The sequence below is a fragment of the Neopsephotus bourkii genome, unplaced genomic scaffold (assembly GCF_033783945.1).
Source record: "Neopsephotus bourkii isolate Nb327-2 ecotype Australia unplaced genomic scaffold, CSIRO-AGI_Nbou_v1 NB_1634, whole genome shotgun sequence".
In the NCBI taxonomy this organism is placed as follows: Eukaryota; Metazoa; Chordata; class Aves; order Psittaciformes; family Psittacidae; genus Neopsephotus; species Neopsephotus bourkii.
In genome coordinates this window covers 3,006,454-3,028,379 of record NW_026902109.1, presented here as the reverse complement: position 1 = coordinate 3,028,379, position 21,926 = coordinate 3,006,454, and the positions used below count along the sequence as shown (strand labels likewise).

General features: G+C 47.6%; 1 protein-coding gene across 3 annotated transcripts; it reads right to left on the bottom strand.

The window, feature by feature from the left end:
* Positions 1–161: 161 nt before the first annotated feature.
* On the bottom strand, positions 162–21,503 carry DNAJB12 (DnaJ heat shock protein family (Hsp40) member B12). Of its 3 annotated transcripts, none has more exons than XR_009728521.1 (9): positions 21,341–21,503; positions 16,013–16,187; positions 14,488–14,633; positions 11,197–11,382; positions 9,093–9,172; positions 7,883–7,992; positions 4,657–4,829; positions 2,242–3,668; positions 162–2,135 (listed from the first exon to the last, which is right to left on the bottom strand). XR_009728521.1 is itself a non-coding variant. In XM_061373872.1 (9 exons), exons 1-8 carry the CDS (start codon positions 21,471–21,473, stop codon positions 3,550–3,552), a joined length of 1,122 nt encoding a protein of 373 aa, XP_061229856.1. In that variant the 5' UTR covers positions 21,474–21,503; the 3' UTR covers positions 162–2,135; positions 3,526–3,549. The 3 variants fall into 3 exon arrangements, 2 of the variants coding, with proteins under 2 accessions (XP_061229856.1, XP_061229855.1); XM_061373872.1 differs by having other exon boundaries at positions 3,526–3,668; XM_061373871.1 differs by having other exon boundaries at positions 162–3,668.
* Between the last annotated feature and the right edge of the window lie 423 nt (positions 21,504–21,926).

Sequence of the window (21,926 nt, the reverse complement as noted above, 5' to 3'; positions counted from 1 at the left end):
GCACTGGAGCTCTCCGCCGCTGGGGCTTGCTGGGACACCAGAGACACCAAATCCCATTCACTGAACACCTGTGTGGATGCAACAGAGGTGGTGTGAAGAAGGAGCTGTAAAACCAGAGCTGGCTGGGGCAAGGATCCACAGGACACCAACACAGCAGGAGCCTTTCACATTATAAACATTTATTTATAGATGTACAATTGTATAATTAATTCTAAATCGAGAGATACAGCCACTCTGAGCATCCATTAGGATCTACGCCTTCTGGCTCGTTATTATCCATGGGGATCGACTTGGAAAAATATAATCAAAAGGGTTTGGTGGGCAGGTTCTGGGCAACGAATGCTGTTGTGCAAGACATTCAGCAACTTACGTGAACATATTTCTTGTTTAACCCCCTCCCCAGGATCTCTTTGTGCTGGCTAGCCTGAGCCTCTAGTAGAAGCTGTTTCCAAATGCCATCCAACTTCCATCCAAAGGCAGAAGAATAATTTAAGGAAACCAACAAAACAACCAAGAAACCCCAACCCTTTAAAATCAGGCCCAAGTAACGGTGCCTGTGGGATAATAAGGCTTGCAGCTAACAGGCAGGCCAGTATTTTGCAAAACAAATCAATGGCTGAAGACAGTGCACGTGGGTTCCTAATGACAAAGAAACAAAACCACCTTACCTCTCACCACTTCCAGCCCCTGCCATCCCACCCAGGAGCTGCCACGATTCTGATTCATTCCCCTAAGGGTGTCGGGGGATGGTTCTCACTGGAAATGTCTTTAGACAAAAATGAACTGAAAAGTGCCAAGGAAAAGAATCCAGTTTATCCCACGGAAGGTAGCTCAGCTCGTGCCAGCTTTGCTTTGAAGAGATGGCTCCTAACCTTGAGTGCCCTCCCGCTGCCTTTATGCCAGTCCTGCCCAGTGGTGATGGAGTGAGAGATGCACTGCAGAGCTCAGGTGGGGTCCAAGGAGAGCTCTGGCACAGGCGCCGATCTCCCCCAGCAACACTTCTTTCAACAGAAGCAATAGGAAGCTCTGTTTCTTATGAATTAGCAGTATTTTACAGGTCTCCTCTAGGAAACATCGGAGATAGATAGGGTGTCAAGGCCACAGCCAAGCTGCAAACAGGAATGATGGTGGGTGAGGAACCCCAAGTGTCAGACAGACCAGAAACAACTGTAACAAAGGGAGGCAGCTCGTGGAAAGCCCTGTTTAGAGAGCGAACGCTGCACACTGATTACGAGGCAAAATTAAAGCAGACTCTGCAAAAAAAAAGAAGTTATGTGCACAAATACACCCGAAGACTGATGAGCAAAACCCATCCGGGACAATCCTTCCCACCACCGAGCGTGACGCTGGGGCTCAGCTGACCTGCTGCAGCTTCTGCCAATGCGGCAGAACCACACCACAAATCTGGAGAGCTTCCCCTCTTTCTCTGTTACCTCCTACAGAGCTGGAATTCCTTTTATTAAAACCTGACAGGCAGGTATCGACATCCCAAGGAGCAGAATGCTGCTGTCCTCCAGAAAGCAAATTACAGTAACTGCAAAGTGATTCTTGTGTTAGTGTGTCAGGCAGGAAAGCGCTGCAGGACGAGACACCCTGGGAAGAGACTTCCCGCTTCCTTGTTTACCAAACCGGGCAGAAAACAAAATAATTTAATCATCCAACCCCTGCATAGTTTAAAAGTACAACATATATACAGCTATAAATTAATTCTAAATAGATTATATATTGGTTTTCTTTTCTTTAGAGCTTTGTCACCGAATCGTCCAATTCCCCTCTCCGTCAGCAGTGACCAGCACGGTCACAAAGGATGTCCTTCTGCTTCGTGGCTTCTACAGTTAGTGTTTTTACACTCTATGTGTCTGTTCTCAGGGTTGCGGGATCCCAGGAGCAATGGGACTGTTGCACGCTAGTGGTGTCAGAAGGGAAGAAGGAACATGGGCAGCTCGATTTCCTGTCCTAATCGCTGCCCCAGACGTAGGTCGAATGGTGGAGACAGGCAGAGAGAAGAAAGAGGGCAGTTGTGCGTTGCTAATTCTCCAATTCCATTTGTAAGATAAGGTTTGATTCTCTGAAATAGCAAGTCTGTCACCCCGATTCAGTGCACGTCACCAAAAGTCTTCAGGCATTTCAAGAGTCTGGGGACAAAAGCGGTAACGGTGTCAGTCTCTGGACAAGCGCACGTCACTGTACCTCCCCCTTTGTTCCCCCCCACAATACAGGCAGCAGCTTTGTCAGTTGCACTGTTTCGATCCACAGCGAGCCCTCTGCCTAAGAGCAGCTCTCTTTTCAGACCACAGGTTCAGAGAGGCAATTGAAGAAAAGCAGCTAATTAATGCTGGTCTGTCATGAAAGAAGAGGCGCAGTTATCAAAACAGGAGAGCGGGTATATCAAGATAAGAATGGCTCCATAAACAGGATACACCCCAAGAAAGGCCGAATGCAACCCAGGGGATTTGTTTGAAATGCCAAACTTTAGGCGCACTCCCTTTGCCAAGGAAAATAAAAACCAAAAAAACCCCTCCTCTGCTAAACCTCCTTACTTGTATCTATAAATCAAGCAGCCAGGTGTCCGACAACCTGAAGTAGTCTTCACAAGCCTAAGTGGTGTCTGTAAAATTAACATTTGGGGCAAGCTTCACCTCTGATTAATTTTCTATAGAAACCCTGTTTTCCAGTAAGTTTGTGGTAGGAGGGGCCTGGGTGTTCCACAGCCATCCCAGCACTACCTGGTAGGTGAGATCAGCTCAGATAATTAAGCAGAAAAAGGACTCCAAAATGCATGCCAATTTTTTCCCTTATTTTCGTGCAGTTCTCCTGTCACCCAGCACACCCGGTCTCACACGTGCTCCCTGGGCTCACCTTAATCCAACCTCTCTAACCCCTGAGTCTCCCAGGCACCCCCTCAGCTGTTTTTACTTTGATCCCCAGTTTAACACAGTAAGTTACTTTTACGACCTGCTGTGAACTCTGGCCATTTGCTTTGTTCTCCTTGAGTGTCATGGGAAGACAACGGCAGGGGCAAGGAACATCTGTTTGGCAGGAGTGCATTCTCTGTCGTCATATTGCTTCAAGTACCAGGGGACAACAGCTTTTTCAGTAAAACAGACAATAAAGCAACCAAAAAAGGCTTCATTAACACATGGCAGCTGCCTGCCATGGCTGGTGAAAAGCTCCCAACTAGCCGAGGCGTGCATGGCTGCTCTACCGACTGCATAGTTGACAAGACCTCGGCTGTGTCGCCAACAAGCCTTGGGCTTTTGCTCTGTTCCTAGAGACCAACACTGCCAGTGCCAGATAAAACAGGGAGCTTGGAGAGAGCCGAGGGTGCCAACATGCAAACTAAACAAAATCAATTTCCCAATTAACAAGTGTATGCTTGACAGCCGGGGGAGCTTCCCCTTGTGACGTGTGTGCATCCAGAGGAGACTCATGAGGATCGGTGTCTCACACAGAGATTTAAGTATTAAAAGCACTATTGTGCTCTGCTCTGCTGCCAGGAGAAGCATCACCAGCTCGTACTTAGACCTCTGCTGAGCGGGCAGGCGGTGACTATCCATGCAGGGCTTGAACATCTGACAGTCTGCTACAGCTGGGGGTGCTCATGCTCTGTGCTCGTCGGTACAGATCTGAGTCTCCAAAGTAGCGTGCCCGGTACAACAAGCCTTCCTCTGCAAAGGGAAAAGCCCAGCGTTATGAACCCGATGTGGAAGGAGACCCACCTGCCAGGCCACATCCCACCATGGGTTCTTCTGGGAACAGGAGGCAACTCATGGTTTTAAAGGCAAGATGAAGCACAGGATGAGGCTGAGGAAATGCCCTGTGCCCTTTAGGACAGGATGGGCGTAAGCTAACATACGCTGACAGCTCATCCATCATGGGAAAAGAACCTTAGGAACCTAACAGAACATGCCTCTAGTCCCAGGAGGCTCATGAGCCAGCCTACACAATGGTTACCCCAGCAGAAGAAACTTAGAGGGTCAAAGCTTCATGCATTGTCCTCACCTGGCACTACCTGGGGCTCTAACAGCCCCTCCTGTGTCCCAGGCACTCAAATCCTACCCTGACCACTGCTCCAAGAGCTGTGATCATCACCTGGTGAGAACAGGCAGGCAGAGAAGTCAGGTCACCCCTGGGACTCAGCAAAAAGTTTGTTGTCCTCACCACACTGTGCTGCCTGTCCAGATCATCTCTCATCTCTCATCTGTCTGGGTAGCTGTCCCTCCATACCCTGCTTGCCTTAGACAGCATGCAAGGCAGTGTCAGTGCTGCCACCACACCCTGCTGAACAGGGATAGGCTGTGGGATGGAGGACTTCATGGGCAACAGACTTTTAGATGTGGTCCTCAAACAACTACAGTATTACACAGAGCTATGAGAGCCCTCCTGAAAATCAGATGGCTGCAACCTTCCATCTCCGGAATCTCTGGGGCACAACTCTTGTCTGACCAGTTCTACAGCAGCATTAAAAAACAAACCCCCCACATACTGCATTTGTCACAAAGTCATAGAGTGAAATAAATACCAACAATACAGGAAATGTGCTCGCACTGTGTTAAAGTATAACCTTAGCCTAACTCAGTCCCCAGTTGATGACCTTTCCAAAGCTGACCTCATGCAGCAGCCAAGACCCTCCACTCCTGACCCCACACTACTCACTCTGCTGCTTCTCCTTCCAGCAGTTATTTCGAAGGTTTGCAATGTAGTCCTCCTCCACGCTCTTTTCAACGTTTTTCAGGTTCGTGCCTGTGTATTCCTCTGCAAAGTTCTCAGACACGTAGTAGATGACCTTCAAGTGCTCTGTCACTCTCCTGTGTGTGTGACCCACAGACCTAGTTCAAGGAGAAGAGGCAGAACAGTGTCGGACATGCTTCAAGGGAATAGCAAAAGCTCCCAGCAATTCATAGTGCACAACGTGCCACGATACCAGAACAGTGAAAACATACATCGCTCCTAAGCATCCATGGGCTTGAAGGTTTGGAAAGGTTTATTTCTGCTGGAAATAAAATGCTAACACAGGGAGAGAAAACCTGCCAGGCCTCTAGCTAGGTGGGCAGAGCTTTGAATACAGATATAACTCTGAGGCAGATTGCCCAAGGCCTAACCCCACTTAAAATAAAGTGTTCACTAGAATTTTCAGCACTAATTAAATCTCTCTGCAATTTCCTTGCTGACGACACCATCATCTGTTTTTGGCAGTGAGCCCCAAGGATGGTTACAAAGCCTGGAGGCTGATGCTTGTGCAGAGCAGGGTGAGAGCAGCCAGCGAGGCAGAATGGTGCCTGTGCAGAGCAGGTGAGCGCCAAGGTGAGGACAGAGCAGGGGCTACTGTCACAGCTCCCCACAGGCTCCCCTCTGCCAAGTCACACCCAGTCCCCTCTGCTAAGGTATCTGCTAACGCCAGGAGCGTCAGCTTCCCTTACCACATCACATGCTGCAATGAACACTGTGGCTGCAAGAACAAAATTAGACCCACTCTGCACTCAACCTGCACCAACTAGCACGGAAAGCACTTTCTAGAAGGAAATCTCTTCTTACCCTACCCTCATGGATTTGCATTTCAGACAAAGCCCTGTACATATTTTCCCTGACACTTCAGCAAACCCAGAGATACTCACTAGGGTGTGTTTGCAAGCTGTAACACAGGACCTGTGCCCAAATGCTGGATTCATAACGAACAGCTCCATCTGGAAACATGCCCAAAGTTTCCCATAATAAATACCAGCTGGCTGCTGCATTAAAAGTGAGCCTGATTCTCAAGGCAGGTATAAACATTTACTCATCCGGCTAGCCCTTCAGCCTATTATCAGTGTTTACAGGAGTGATTCAAAGACTTCTGCAAGTTTCATCAAGGTCCAGCACTCGTAGATGAGTGGTGGGTAACCAGATAGACTGAACGTGACCAAAAGGCTCTACTGGCATTCTTTGAGAGAAAGGCTAATGCAACTCCAGCAGTGCCTGCTGGCAGAGACACAGTTCTGGAAGAAGCTTGGCTCACCATTTCACCTGTCCAGACAGGGCCCTAAGTTCTCCTGAAGTTCAAATGCTGCTTCTGTATAATGATGAACTATGGAGGCTACAAAGTGTACCCTCACAGGAGGAGTACTTAAGCTTGCAGAGCTTCAGCAGCATGCTTGAGTGTGAAGCATCAAAACAAGGGCAGGACCTGGTTCAAGACACCTGCCACCTGAAGTCAGACATGCAATTAAGTCATGCAAATTCGATGAGGTGTTACTGAAGAGCAGAGCGTCGGAGTCAGACCCACAGCCAGAGAGGCCCTTCAGCAGAAAGCTAGGTTTTGGAAGAGACTGAAAAAGGTAATCAAGTAACAAATGGTTCTTTAGGACTCTCTACCTCTTTCAGTGACAGCTTCACTGTCAAGAAGTGACATTAAAATCTCTGTGTGCCGTTGAAACCTAACCCGGTTTAAAAGCTTCTCGCCTCCTCGTGACTGAGTTCAGTGCAGCAAGCTCCAGCTTTCTGCTGAACGACTGCCAAGCACAGCATTTCCCTTTACAAGAGGCAGCAGGGCTGCCTGCGCGGGTGAGTGAGCGAGCAGCACCGCCTGCCGGCGCAGCGCGCCTTTTGCTCCAAAGCTAATTCCATTTGAGGTGCCCTGGTCACTCAGGAAGGATTGGGGAGGTCTGGATCAGCTCATTTGCTGCTCTTGTCCAAATCCAAACTTGGGAATTGGTTTTCTTGCTGCTACCTGAGCATGCAGAGACAGGGACAGCAGAGGGAACAGGGAACCAAGCAGCAGAGAAACAGCTGAGACTCAGGGATGGCTTTTTTCTGACAGCTGACAAGGCTGGAATAAAATGCCTGCCCACTTAGCTGTCCTCCACTGAACGTCTTCCACAAACCACCTCTTCACCAGTATAAACCAAACTGGTATATATATGTATATGCTTAATTTGCAGTCCTGATATCAACTGCAGAAATCACATCTCAGTATTCTTTAGCTTCTCAGAATAACCCGTAACTGTGCCCTCTTAAAAAAACACTCCATCTTTTGGTTCTGAGCACTAATGTCATAGTCTTCACCTTGGACTCGAAAGCCAAGCTGCGATTTATAGTATTTAACATCATCAATGGCAAACTTTGTCACCTGTGAAACTAAACAGGGACCACTGGCTGTAATCAGTCTCCCCTCTTTAAATACATATAAGGAGCTTCCAGTGAAAATACTTTAAGCTTTTGTCAAGAATGATGCAAGCAGCCAGAAATCAAGCCTGTTTTCCCATTCCTTGTTGGCACTTCAAAGTGGGTAAGAACAGACTCACTTCATTTGTCAGCCAAGTAAGCATATCAGGGCATTTCCACAGGATCTAGAATGAAACAGCTTTAAAAATAGGGAATTTCTCTAGGAGTGTCTTTTACGCTATGTGTCTTTTATTCCTTCTTCTTTCCCTCTACTCCTTTGTACTTGGCATAAACTGAGGCTTTCATGAAGAACAGATCTAGCTTTTGTTTTTCACAGTCCAATTTAACTCTGCACCTCAATTCATTCTGCATATGGGATCTTGGTGCTCAGCTAGTGCCTCTCAAAGTCATTTCGTCTGCCCCTTTCTAGGACAGAAACACCCAGCTGCAGAAGGTCTCTGTCAAAGAACATCCTCCCTTAGGCAAGTGAGCACCCTACAACCTTCTGTACACTTTCCATCTCAAGACCTGTTTGAGAAACAGGAGGCCTTCACTGATGTGTGAGACATGTGCCAACAAAAGCAACGCTGTGATGAGATAAAGTAAAAAAACCCAAACAACCCAACCCCCCCAAAAGACAGAAAAACCAGACAGCCTAAATCCCTACCCCACCAAACCACCCTGCCCTCCAGAGCCCAACCCCCTCCCCAGCTAGGTAAGTGTTAGAGTAATGGGTACTAACGGCCTATGGCTCAAACTGTAAGGTGGGCTGGAGACCATCATCTGGCTGAGAGCAGACACAATGATCAGGATGAGGATAGGCATCAGCTGGACAAACAACCCAAGGCCACCCTGAAGGAACAGAAACACAGAGTGGAGTGCCACCTGTACACATGTACACAAGGACCCCATAGCATCACCCCCTCACCCTCCCAGCCCTAAGACACCCTCGATTCCCCTGCTTTTCACATGCTTAGGAGGCACTCCAAAATAACTCAGGGGAACTCATCAGCCCACAGTTCCCACCCAGGAAAGGAAGTGTGACTGAAGGTCCAAACCCACTGCCCCTTCTCTGGATGTGACAAAGGGCAGAGGGGACTGGCAGGGATACTGAGTGAATTTCAAGTCTCATGCTTATATTTTGTTTTTCTAGAGCATATGTGTTTTCTGTCCTGCTTGTGTTAGTGAGCAGAACCTTATCCCCTCTTTAGTGTCAGATGAAAGTAATTCCCTCTCTACCTCACCTCCTGAGCTCCCTCCAGTTTCAGCAGAGTACACTTTCCCCTTTAAGCTTGAGAAAATATATTTAGGGAGTCTTAGTTGTTTGTTTGTTTCTAATTATAATTGGTTATGCCCAGAAAACAGTTATTTTCACTATATAACCCTGGTTTCTTGAACAGTAAGTCCCTAATTCCCACTGCTCTAAACCAGAGGGCTTGGAGTGCTGGAGATATACTTAGATATTCTGTGGTGGGAAAACATAAAAATAGCTCATGCTATAAAGTGCCTTTCTTCAGCATCACAGATTAGAAACACCCCATCTTTAATACTGGAATAAAAGGGAGAAGGAGCCACGAGCATCCATATTATCTGAAAAGTGCATTTTACCCTTTGAAATTACAGAATTAAATCAGAAAGGAAATGCTTATTCTGTGGTAAAGACAGAAACACTTTACTAGTACCATCTTATTTCAAGGCAGCGCTGTCTAAAGAGACACCAGCGTTTTCCCCACTGGATGACAGCTGTAAGAGTCTGGGAGAACCACCAGCAGTAAATTAAACTGCAACTTGGTGTAAATTCTGAAGGCAGCTCACTTCCCATGGCTCTAGCTTTCTGTCAGGAGGGTGGAAGCAAGCAGGACTGTTTCACAAGACGGCTACACCGACTAGCTCACACCTCATGTGTCAGAATAACCTTTAGGCTCCCAGCCCCCAGTTTGTTCTCCACTTACGTCACCCTGATGTTCTCGTCTGTCCTGCCTCTGATGGTAGGTATATCGCATCCTGCCGTTGCTGTACACATGAACATTACCTACAGACAGAAGAGAAGTGTTACACAAAAGTCAGCGATGGTGCTGGCTGGGCAGGAAGGAACCACAAAGGGCGTCTATGTTCTATGTCAGCCTCACCAGTGAAAACACAGCAGGAATAAGTAGGGTGCTGGCAACAGCAAATTCAGGAATTTTAACTTTAAACATTGTTGAATAGGCTTGATCTGTTTCTTTGGTTCAGGCCACACTCAGCAAAGATATAACGACATGGAGATTGTAAAGGAATCCATGCTGTGCTCACACTTAGATATGGTCTGACAGTACCACCACTCTCATTTCAGCTCGTCTAGACTGACTGTCAGCTCGTCATCTGGCATGCTGCTGTCTTGTAGCCAGCAGCATGCCAGCCAGTTCAGAGCCAGAAGACCCTTATCTGCCTTGGATGGGCTGCTTCAAGGCTGGAACTAGGATGTCTCAGTGAAGTGGTGATTTGACAGACTTGGGCTATTCCTGAGACCCCTGCATATGTGCCACTGCACAAGGTACACATCCACGGTTTTGCTCAAGAAACCATATGGCCAAAGCCCCTGGACTCAAGCCACTCCATCATGCTGCCCTGACAGAGATGGCAGGAGCTTTAGGGTGAAGCAAATACAGGACCCCACAGGAGACTGATATGCACAGGAGACTGAATGCATACAAAGAAAATTCTATTCATCACCTGTAGCCAACATTTAAAAAATGAGCTATATAAGCCACTGCTGAAAAAGAAGTATTCCTAAGAGGTACTAAGCAGATATGTCTGCAAGGGAACTGGTGGTGGGCTTTGGTGGACTTTGTAGCATCATATAAAAATTTCAGCTTGGAAGCAATCTCAGAAGGTCCAACCTCCTGCTTAAAGCAGGGTCAGCTCTGTAGACGTAATATCTTGTACAAGCCTCCTCACTTTGAACTGAATTTACTTTAGATTAAAACCAATTACAAAATAAATAATTCTGGTAGTTCTTCAACCCAAAAACCAGAGCTCCTCCATGTCTAGTTTTAAATGTCAAAACTACAGCTGAAAAGGGAGACCAGCTGAGAAAGCAGTCCTGAATTCTCTTGGGGCAGTGAGGAAAGGAAAAAAAAGACGGAGCTAAAATAGCAACCTCTTGTTTTCAAACTGGAGTAGCCGTACCTCCCGGACAGGCAGAACATGCTGCAAAAGGCTTCAAGATGACTTTGCAAGTATTAGACATTAGTGTGTTAATTCTTACATACCAGATAGGAAAGAGCTACCAGAGTAAATCTTCTCAACTGAACAAAAATATTTGTGATTCCAAGTTGATCCACAGAGGTCAAATAACCACTGCCTCCACTGCCAGTCAACGATGACTAGAGTAAATACAAGGGAGTCTTATAAAATACCCTTATCCTTATATTGAACCTGTCTTTTTGCTTGGAACCAATCAATTGAAGGAACAGTCAATCGGTTCTTTCTTGCTCCCCAAACCAGGGTCAGCACTGTGGATAGACAGGATACAGATTTAATTTTCAATTCAAAAGTTTAAATTAAGCTCTAGGAATAACACTTTCCTCTTTTTCATGGGACAAAATGCAAAGAAGGAAGTGGACACTGATCTCCGAGAAACTGCTTCAGCTGCATGGCAGAGCAGTTACAGATCAAGAACAAGGCCCAGGCATTACCATAGTTTGTTCTGATAAGAAGATTTAACTTCTAAAACCACCAGAAAGAAAAGCTTTCTTCAAAATAGGATTATTTTTACAACTAGCCTTAAAACAAGATATTTTTTATTCTAACATTCAACTCAACCTAGTAACAGCTAATGCAGCCAACATGCAAACAAGTTGCAAAGAAGTTCAGCTCTGATGGTATTCCCTGCTGGCTGCTGAGTTCTCCAAGGATTCCTATGAACTACTTAGAAAACTCTGGGTGTTTAGATCATGTGTGAAAAGCTTTCATCAAACTCAGCAATCCTTGCACAGCCATACAAATCCCTACTGCACTGCTGCTCTGTCAAAAGGATTGGGTCCCATTCAAGAGATTAAGGTTTAATGTGCTTACTAGAAGGAAAACCACCACCAAAAAACATGTTGAAGAGGTCCTCGGGGGAGATGTCTGCCTCAAACCCACGGTGGAAGTCCGAGTGACTGTGTCCGTGCCGAGCTGGGTTGAGTTTCTCGTCTCCAAACTGGTCATATTGCTTCCTCTTCTCTGGGTTGCTCAATACTGCGTATGCATTACCAATGGCTGAAATATTGACAATAAGGAAGCAATTAGCATCTTTCTTTTACAGATAATACATTTAGTCCTGCAAACTGACAGGACTTGCCTTTCTTATTACACAAATGACATTGTCAACTACCCACATCTTTTCAACAGGCTACTTCAGTGGCAGAGCACTAGCACCTGGCACGGTTCTCTGGCAAACACAGACAGAAAGAAACCACAGTAAGAGACTCAATTAAAAAGGCCTTAATTAATTCAAATGAAGAAGTTATGATATGACTGGTATGAATTCGGTATATGTCCCTAGAGAAACCATCCCAGATGAATGAAACTATGAACTGCAAAGGAAATGCTGGTAGCACAGCAGCTACATGTTTGACTAGAAATTATTTCTTTTGAACAACTAATGCCCGAGTCCTTCAGCTGTAAGCAACTGTATAGGAAAATACAAGTTCAGTTGACAAATTTTATTCAGAAGTGGCACTAAGGGAATTTAATGTCATAGCCTAAAACCAGAACTGCAAAGAATTTATATAAGGGCTAGGTCACTGAAAGAGACTTTTAAAACCTCCCATAAGAGCTTGTAAGAAAACACTGGCTAGAAGTTGTGTCCATCAACTATGAATTTCAGGATTTCTAGATGCCAAAAATAAGGTGCATAATTACAAGGACTGTTAGTGCCTGTGATGGTAGAAATGTCATGGAAGTAAAGCCCCTCCAGTTCCCCAGCTCACTCTCCTTCCAACCTCAGCATGTTTGAGCCTCTCTACCAGAATATCTGCCTATCACCCTTCTATTTCTGTACTTCTCTGTTGACATGTTCCAGCTTACCACTTCACCTCTGCACCAACCTACCCAAGAGCCTCCCTACGTGACTTCAGAGCCTATCCTCTCTCCTCCTCGTGTCGCAAGAAGGCAAAAAAATGTTCATGACAGTAGTTGCCTTGTGTGTGAAAGGCAGGGGCAGAAGTGATAGAAAAGGGAGATACATGCCCTTTGGAAGAGATTAACTCCAAGATCCAACATTTTGCTGGTAGTCAGATTGAGGTGTACGGTTTCTTCTTAGACCAGAGATTTGGAGTGTGGAGGATGTAATGTCAGTACACTTGCTCTCCTTGTTGGTTATAATTAGTTCACACAGAGCAAACACTTCTACAAACAGGCAGTGAAGCTGGACGACAAGGACTGTCTCTCAGCATATTAGCTTGATCTTTTAAACTGTACGATTAAGCAATGAAAATGTAGTGGTTCAGGGTCTTGTTTGTTTCTTTCTGCTGACAAAGCCCAAGAAACATCTCATTCCAGATCAGGATTTTAGCTCAAAGTAGCCAGTTTCAACTCTTTCTCCAGTATCAGCCAAAGGTAGTGATGCAGATCTGCCAGAAAACAAACTGCAGCTAACTGCAACGACAGACTGAGACAAGGTCTTGAGACAAGCTGTAATACTTTATCAGCTGTCACTGGGAAGACGAATGCCAAGACTTCACCTAATACATCAACGTAAGGAAAGATTAACTAAAATCCTCATAGCAGTGCACATTTTCCCCTTCACCCTCTGGAACCAAACAGTTGGACTTTAGTGAGCCCTGCAAAGTAGGAGCTCAGCTCAGGGGCTGAAGGACAGGGGAACAAATGAGGCAAGGCTTGGAGGAGAGATAGCAGATAGCTCTGCACTGGAGGATAAAGGGCACCTTGCTTAATGCACGACTTCTGGCACGTAACTCTTGTCACAGCATTCAGCAAACATCATTATTTAAGATTACAGGTGAGGAAACCTGCCTTTCGCCACTGAGCAGGGATTGAAGGATAAACTATATAACAGCGGCTTACTGCACATGCGGCGTAGACAGATGTTTGCAGATGCTCACTTTTTAATCTGTCCCCCATACTAAAACAGGTTCTCCCAAGTAGCTGGGGGTCAGCTCACTATTTGCTAATGGCAACACACTTTATCAGTTAGGGATTTAAGTCTTAAAAGTCTTGAACAAACCTTACATAAGACTTTTACTGCTGAATTCATGTCTGCTAGAAGCATACCCGAATACTGTATCAATACACTCACACCAGGCTAGCCTGGCTCCCTGCTCCAGCAGACATCTCATGTATTTCATTCCCAAGATAGCCCGAATCAGATGTTACTATTTAAATGCCTTAACACTGCAAAAACTGTGTTGTACATCTGGCATCAAGAAGTTCTCCATTTAGCAAAACTGTAATAATCAAACTTCTGCAGTTTGCAAAGGAAAATAGGGTTATATGATCCAAGCAATAGCAATTCTCTTGGAAAATTATGCCACTTCTAAGGTATCTTATTACCCAGAAACATCCCTCCTGCATTTGTAGAAAGGCCCTGAGAACTGGGCTCTCCACAGCAGAACTGAACCTCCTGATGACCCTTTCTGAGTTCTGACTGGGTTCAGTTGTATGGCTGATGGTTTCACCCTAAAATTTTTCACCTGGGTTTTCTATCCACCAATTCCATCTGTAGCCTTTCACAATGGCCAGCTTCTGAGTGCTTGCTTAGAAACCTGAAGGCTTACTGGCTGCCTGAAATTCTCAATGAGTGGAAGAGTCTAAACACAAGTTCTGAGTTTCCTGCCATTGGGCCTCCCCAACAGTGTTTCTCTCGAGGGGCTCATGAACCCAACACCTGCCTCTAGTACTGAGCAATTCAGTGGGTCTCTGCTGGATCTGTCAGTCAACAGGTGTGCATCCCAGCGCCTGTGCTGTGCTGGATGGCTGCAGGACTTCGAGCTTCTCCCTGCTGGGGGAATGATCCTGCATCTCTCCAGAAAAGACACTGGTAACATCCCGAGGGACTCTCCTTATGAGCAGTGTGGAAGGAGAATAAAGCAACACACAGGAAAGGTTGCTAGGAGTAAAGGAAGGAAGGCTTCTCCTTGTCCAACTAGCAGAGGTGAATCCTACCTGTGCCCACCTGTGTTTATTATTTTAAGCTTACACTTTATTTGTAATACAACCAGATCAGAAGAGAGACAACTTTACAAAGAACTTTATTTCACTCTTCCTGACTCATGAGGTTGTTCTTAAGAGTCCTTGCTACCCCAGCTCAGCACCACTGCCTGATAGGTGAGAGCAAATCAAAGAGTTGGAAATGCTTTTTACCTTTAAATGCCTCTGTAGCCCCTGGTGCATGGTTCTTATCTGGATGAAACTTCAGGGCAAGTTTCCGGTAAGCCTTTTTGAGGTCCTCATCAGAAGCTTCTCTGCTTACTCCCAGAATTTCATAGTAATCTTTGCATTGCTTTACCCTGACAGCAGAGAAGGGAAAAAACATGGACAGTTAGTTTCAGCCCTGAAAAGCACATTGCATTGAGTACATCAACTCTGCAAACATCTCACACATCACAGTTTCAATCAGTGTTGTTCAGTGAACTCTGGTTTACTCAGCTCCAATTCCTCACAGGATGAGCCAATTTTTTCACCGACTCACTCCCACTGTGCCTGCATTACTAGCATACAAACATTCTCACAGAACAAGTCAAGCCAGTAGAGGTAGAAGGGCTTCTCCTCAAGCAATGATATCACCCACAGAGGAATGTCATTGGCAAATAAGCTTCAGATTCATCATGCTCACGTTTTGGAAGCTGTTTGGGATCGGCAAGGCAGGATCTGATGGATAGCTGGGCTATGGGTGTCCCCCCGCTACCCCTAGTCTCCTCATACTCAGTTAATTCAGACCTAAAAATAACATCAGCTGAATACTAGATGAAGAAAGAGGAAGCTGCCCATTCCTGTGTGTGCAGCCAGTTTGTTCTGGGTACACTCACAGCCTAGCAATGGTTTCTCCTTCTCACATGACTTTGATGAGACAGAACACAGCTTGCTGGGGTTTTGGAGAAATGGATGATGTAACAAACATCCCCATAAGCCCATTAGCCACAGCAGCTCCTGTGCAATTCAGGCTGTGTCCATAACCTTAAACAAAGTTTACCCAGTGGCTGTGCCTGCAGTTCATCCTTCAACTTCCAGTATTTTCAAATGGTAGAAAGGAATAAAGAATGGCTTGAAACAGGCTTTGGAAAACAGATGACTGGATAAACATGCCCTGGGACCTTCCAGCAGGAGCTTTAGAAGTGTATCACGCTAATAGAGTGAAGCATCCAACAGCAGGCTTCTAGATTATTGGGCTCTAGGAACAGAGTATCATCAGGAGAGAGGAAGAGGAGTATGTCCTGTCACTTGCTACTAGACCAAAGCTTAGAGCAGGAGGGCTACCTTCCACAAGCTGTGAGCCTTGATTTCCACCTACAGGATCTCAAGGGAGCACGTGTGATTTTCACAGCATTACTGAATAACACTAAAGCAAACATTAATGTGAAGTCCATGAGATGAATGCACCCAAAATGCCTCTTTGGATCTCAGCCAGGAAGAGGCCTACATGCTTACAGCTCAAGCCCTCGTGCATACCTTTGGGGGGAAATCTCATCCCTCATAGACCCAACCCAGCTGATTCCCAGAGCTGGTGTAGCTATAAATCCTCCTAGTACACTTTTAACACCCAGCCAGCTAAACCCCATCCAATATGGTTCAAAGCTGAAATCTTTAAATCCCTGTGAAAAACAGAATGGTATCATACAACCAACTCAAACAAACTGCAGGTTAAAGCCATGGAGAGCCATGCACACACCTCTTCACTGCATCCACCTCGTCCTGAGTGTAGCCCTTGGGGGCCTCCCCACCAACCTCCCCGTTGGCTGATGGGAAGTTCCCGCCCATCTTCTTGAACTGAGGATTTGTGGACTCCTTGGACTGGGACTGGCCATTGGCTGATTGCTCGTTCTTGTTGAGTGATTCAAGCAGAACTGAAATGACAAAAAGGTGAAAAGAAAATGTTAAGAGACCACTAAGTTTAATCTGCCTTCTCAACTCTCCCATAGAAAGTACCCTTTTCATCCCTGCAACCAATCTAACATGCCCCATCCTTCATCAGAAAGCCTCTCACCTTTTCACCCAGGAACCCTTGAGCTCCTCCTGCTTTTTGCCCAGATGTGAGAGCTACTGCTGAAGATACTGCCTCCTTCTCTCACTGCACACAACCTTCGCCAAAACCCCAGGCCTACCCAGCTGAACAATCTGGGCGCCACAAAGGATCACCAAAGTGGTACATCCTTGTTCTCTTTTTTCCTGGCGTCTCTCCTTAACAGTGAAGCATTTCCACACTTGTTCTCCAGCATATTACAAAGCATGTTATTCTTCTTTATCTCCTGCCTTTTGAAATCTACAGGTAAATTATGTGACAATGCTGTATCTTTAGAGAGCTTAGAAAATAATACTGTGGGATGCCAGTCACATGGGACACTTTCCGGGACAGAACTGCAGCACTGACTGCTGGCAGCACCACAGAATCATAGAATAGTTAGGGTTGGAAAGGACCTTAAGATCATCTAGTTCCAACCCCCCTGCCATGGGCCGGGACACCTCACACTAAACCATGTCACCCAAGGCTCTGTCCAACCTGGCCTTGAGCATCGCCAGGGACGGAGCATTCGTAACTTCCCTGGGCAACCCATTCCAGTGCCTCACCATGCTCAGTTTTCTCATCGACCAGCACCCCCAAGTCCTTCTCTTTAGGGCTGCTCTGAATCTCTTCTCTGCCCAGCCTGTAGCTGTGCCTGGGATTGCTCCGACCCGGGTGTAGGACCTTGCACTTGGCATGGTTAAACTTCATGAGGTTGGCATCAGCCCACCTCTCAAGCGTGTCAAGGTCCCTCTGGATGGCATTCCTTCCCTCCAGCGTATCAACCGAACCACACAGCTTGGTGTCATCGGCAAACTTGCTGAGGGTGCACTCAATCCCACTGTCCATGTCAGCGACAAAGATGTTAAATGATACCGGTCCCGACACCAATCCCTGAGGATCCCCACTCGTTACCGGTCTCCAGCTGGACACTGAGCCATTGACCACAACTCTTTGCATGTGGCCATCCAGCCAGTTCTTTATCCACCGACTGATCCACCTATAAAATCGATGTCTCTCCAATTTAGAGACAAGAATGTCCTGTGGGACAGTGTCGAACGTTTTGCACAAGTCCAGGTAGATGAGGTCAGCTGCTCTACGCCTGTCCATCAGTTCTGTAGCCCCATCATAGAAGGCCACCAAATTGGTCAGGCAGGATTTCCCCTTAGTAGAGCCATGGTGGCTGTCACCAAGCCCCTTGTTGTTTTTCATGTGCCTTAGCATGCCTTCCAGGAGAATCTGCTCCAAGATTTTGCCAGGCACAGAGGTGAGACTGACTGGTCTGTAATCCCCTGGGTCATCCATTTTCCCCTTCTTGAAAATGGGGGTTATATTTCCCTTTTTCCAGTCATCGGGAACTTCACCTGATTGCCATGATTTTTCAAATATGATGGCCAGTGGCTTAGCAACTTCATTCGCCAGCTCCTTCAGGACCCGCAGGTGGATTTCATCAGGACCCATGGACTTGTGCACATTCAGGTTCTTAAGACGGTCTCAAACCAGATCCTCTCCTACAGTGGGCCCAAGTTCTTCATTCTCACAGTCCCTGCATCTGCCTTCCAAGACTTGGGTAGTGTGGTCAGAGCCTTTACCAGTGAAGACTGAGGCAAAGAAGTCATTAAGAACCTCAGCTTTCTCCAAATCCAGGCTAGCCATTTCTGATAGCTTACAGGAGAGGGCCTGTCTTATTTGCAATGTACCTATAGAATAGACCCATAATACACGAGTCAGAAGGGTACTTTGTTCTCTTGCACTGTCTTACCTACATATCCAGTGTGTGTAGAACCTATGAAAACCATGTTCACTCTCAAGTACTGAATACCAGTTGTATAAATCCAGTTTCCCTTAAGGGGGGATGCTCATGTGTATTGGGTAAACTGCTGCGGACTGTGGCTTCCTTGAAAGGCTTGGATACTGCCCTCCACCCTTTTTAGCCAATAGGGGACAAACATTTAGGCCTGGCCTAACTGCACAGGTAACAACACTGTGAAACCAAGTGAGACTCCTCCAAGCACAGAAATGTCTCACCATTATGCATTTCCCTGGCAGCTGGATGGTGCCATCTGTGTAAACTCTTTCTGCATTTTTTTTTTACCATATGTCAGAATGAACTCTTCATGCCTGTAGTTTCTTAAGTTTATATACTGCATCCCACCAAAAAGAATAGGCACATGTTTAATAATATGATTAGAACCAGGTATTATTTGCAAAGGCATCAGTAACTTGACAAGCTTGCAGTCCCTTATCCAGGAGCCTAAGGCTGAGAAGGACGTTTCATCTCCTCCAGCAGATCACACGTTACAGACCTTGCACTATGGGGGTATTATGTTCTTTATGCAAGTGCAAACAACACTTGCAGTCCAAGAGATGAGCCCAGATATCATATCTGCCCCACAGAGCTTGTGGGGGCATAAAAAAAAGCTCAGTAATCCAACAGCCAATACAGGCAATTGATACGGACTGGAGGATAAAAATGACAGCAGGTAACAAGCAGTAATTCATGGAACGAGCTTTTGAGCTTAGGAACTTCATGGATTTCAGCTTTCGGAAAATGAAATCCTTCCTTTGCTCATATTTACACCACTACAGTGCTCACAAAACCATAGCCTTTGCTTCTGATCCTTCAAAACCTGGAGGAAACTCCCATTTACTTTTAAACCTTGCCTTGTGAGGCTATCCCACCATCCACCCCACTCTTGATGTTTTGGCATCAGCTCCCTACAGCTTGCCAAGAGATTTTTGGTAACGTAGTTCCCCAAAACAACCACAGAAGTCCACATATGGCCTCAGTTCAGTCCTGTTTTGCTGTACAGCCCCAATCCTATTGCATCTACATCCCAAAGCCACACTGGTCCTCTGTGGAATGACAGCACAGCAGAAATTCATGAACTACTGAAGCAAAGACTACTCTGACTGAGTTTTCAGTTCTGCTACCTCAGCTCCCAACCACGTATGTGCTGTGGGTCACTCTTCCTCACTTGTTAGGCAGCATTTGTCAAATTCCTGCTAATTTTTCCAAAATTCCCACTTCCAGGTGACCAGTGTGAGTTTGTGTCCCACGTTGTGGCAGCATAGAAAGGTTTTTTTGCTGACGTTCCCTTGCAAAACCCTTTCTGATCCTGTAACGACACCTGTAGGACCCAGCCAGGGTCAGAGTCTGAAGTGCCGCCTGAGCAAGGTCCACATGGCAGATCATTGCCAAACCCAGAGTAACTCCTGAGAAAGAGAAGAAATTTCCCAAGGGCGCACAAACTATGTAAAGACTCAACGACTACAGTGTAACTGTGGGATCTTCAACAACATTTCCCAACCATACACCCAAAGTGCACGGGCAAGCAACCGGCAGGACAGCAAGGGAACGGTGCTTGGACAACAGGTCACACAGCTGCATGAGCAGCTTGGCTGGGTCTGGCCACAAATCAGCACGGTGTATTTAACATTAACCTGCCCTGCTGTTTCCCTTTCGTCTGCTTTCTTTCCCTATGCTCTTCTCCAACAGTAGATGCTCCACCTTTCATTCCAGCTGTCCCAGGCCACAGGAGTAGGGCAAACCCTGATGGCTTTATACTGCAAACTGGTGCTTGCTGTCACCCAGATCTGCTTTTCTGGGGCATGCCCTAGCAGAGCTCCTCAGGAAGAGCAATGCTGGTCAGGGTGGGCTTTTCTGTGTACTATGCCATGCTTTTGCCTCCAGAAGTCACTCTTCCTACCCAGCAATTTCGCAGAAGTATGAACTCTGAATGTGAAAGAAAACCACGCCACACACGCAACAACCTGACACACTATGTTTGAGGGAATGGGAAGAGACCTTGTGCAACAAGGTGCCTCTTTACAGGGCAGAGAAGCTGCAAAACACGGCTGAAGAATGAAAACTCAGGTAAGGTGTGTCAAAGTAGAAAAAGAAAATAGTAGTAAAAAATCCACAGCCCTTTGCATAAATTTCTGCAGTTTAAGAACACAAGGAGAAGGAATTGCCTTGCTGCTTCTGCAAACCACTTCCCAGTTGCTTTTGTGACGTATTAGTTACGTAGGCCATAAAGCTTCCAGGAAATTAGATTGTTCCTCAAAACCTACAGAACTAGCAGAAGGTCTTCAAGGAGGAAGCTGGGGTTTTTTATGCGTGCTGTAATGAACTGCAGTAGCTGGTCTGTGGTAACCAGTGGCGGCATTCGAAATGAGAAGCCACACTTGCTGAGCAGAAGAGCTGGGATGCCAAGTAATGCTCAAACGTCAGCCTGTGTGAGACCGCTGCCCGCTGCTCCTGGGGCTGAGGTGCTCGAGGAGGGGATCCTCCAGCAGGGCCAGCACATCTGCACCCCTGAGGGAGGGATGGAGGTGAAGGCAAACCAAGCGTGAGCGGATGAAGAAGAACGTGAAGGAGATAGGGTTTCTGCAGCCCTTCCCCCTCACCAAGCCCTTGCGGCCCTTGGCAACGACACCCTCACAGCGACGCTCTCACGCGTGGCCATGACCGCGGGCGCGGGGCACAAAACCAGAGAGCTCTTATGGAGGAAATAAAGCCACCGAGCCCTGCTCGCATCGTGCCTCTTCCCGCCCTCCCTTCTGGAAGGACACCTCCCTCGCACCCTCACGCCCGCCCTACTGAGCTACAAAGGCCGAGGGGCGACGAGGGGCGACCGAGGGGAAGCGCATGCAGGCAGTAGCAGGCTGTCTGCGGCAGGCAGCAGCGCCGAGGGCTCCGTGACCCTGCCGTCCCCCCGGCCTGGGGCACACATACCCATACACACTACAAACCCCCCCCACACCCCTCCGGCTCCTCACGGCAGCGCACCCGGCTGCCGCTAAGCCCTCTGGGAGAGGATACGCACCCCCCACCCCCCCGCGGCGGACTCGTCTACCCGACGTGCCCCACGCGCTCACCCCTTCGGCGCAGGCGCTGTGCGGGTGAGAGGTCAGGCGCGGCGGCGGCGGCGCAGGCCCAGCTCCCCTGGGTCCCCCTCCGCACCCCCCCCCCCCAACACCCCACCGGGCTCTCACCGCGGACCCGAGGCGAGGGGTACAAGCGCTGCGCCTTCTCCAGGAAGCGGCGGGCCTTGTCGGGCTGGTTGGCCTTGGCGGCAGCCAGCGCGATCCCGATGCACCGCTCCGCCTCGTCCCTGTTCGACTCCATGGCGGCGGCAGCGGCAGCCGGGCGGGTGGGGTGGGGGGGGAGAAGGGGGCGGGACCGCGCGCGGCCTGATGGCGTCATTGTCGCCCGGTGTCATTGGGGCGGAACCAGGCCCCGCCATCGGTGCCCGGGCAGCACGAGTCGGGTACCGCGGGCGGAACAGCGGGGCCGGGGCCGGCGCCTGCTCCCGCTCTCGGAAGGGGGCCGAATGGTGTCGAGACTGGTGACGGCTCCGCGGAGGGTTGTGGGGAGCGGACGGGACGGGCAGAATAATCATCACTGCAGGCAGGATGGGCAAAGCCTGCCACCAAACACGTGTCCGTGTAACGCGACAGTCCAGAGAACAGCATCTGAACAGAGCGTGCTACCCGAGAGTAGATGGAACACAGCAGCTCTGGGCTTTCCAGTGCTGGAAAGTCATGGTTTTTTAATTGCCCTTCCAAACACCCCATCTCT

What these genes read in the sequence shown, in the direction of transcription:
- DNAJB12 (XM_061373871.1), bottom strand. Translation starts at nt 21,473, where the DNA reads ATGGAGTCGAACAGGGACGAGGCGGAGCGGTGCATCGGGATCGCGCTG. An exon ending in GAGGTGGATGCAGTGAAGAG is followed by an intron (nt 14,634 to 16,012) that starts GTGTGTGCATGG and finishes CTCTGCTGTCAG; the next exon opens with GGTAAAGCAATGCAAAGATT. An exon ending in GACGAGAACATCAGGGTGAC is followed by an intron (nt 7,993 to 9,092) that starts GTAAGTGGAGAA and finishes CTGTTCCTTCAG; the next exon opens with GGTGGCCTTGGGTTGTTTGT.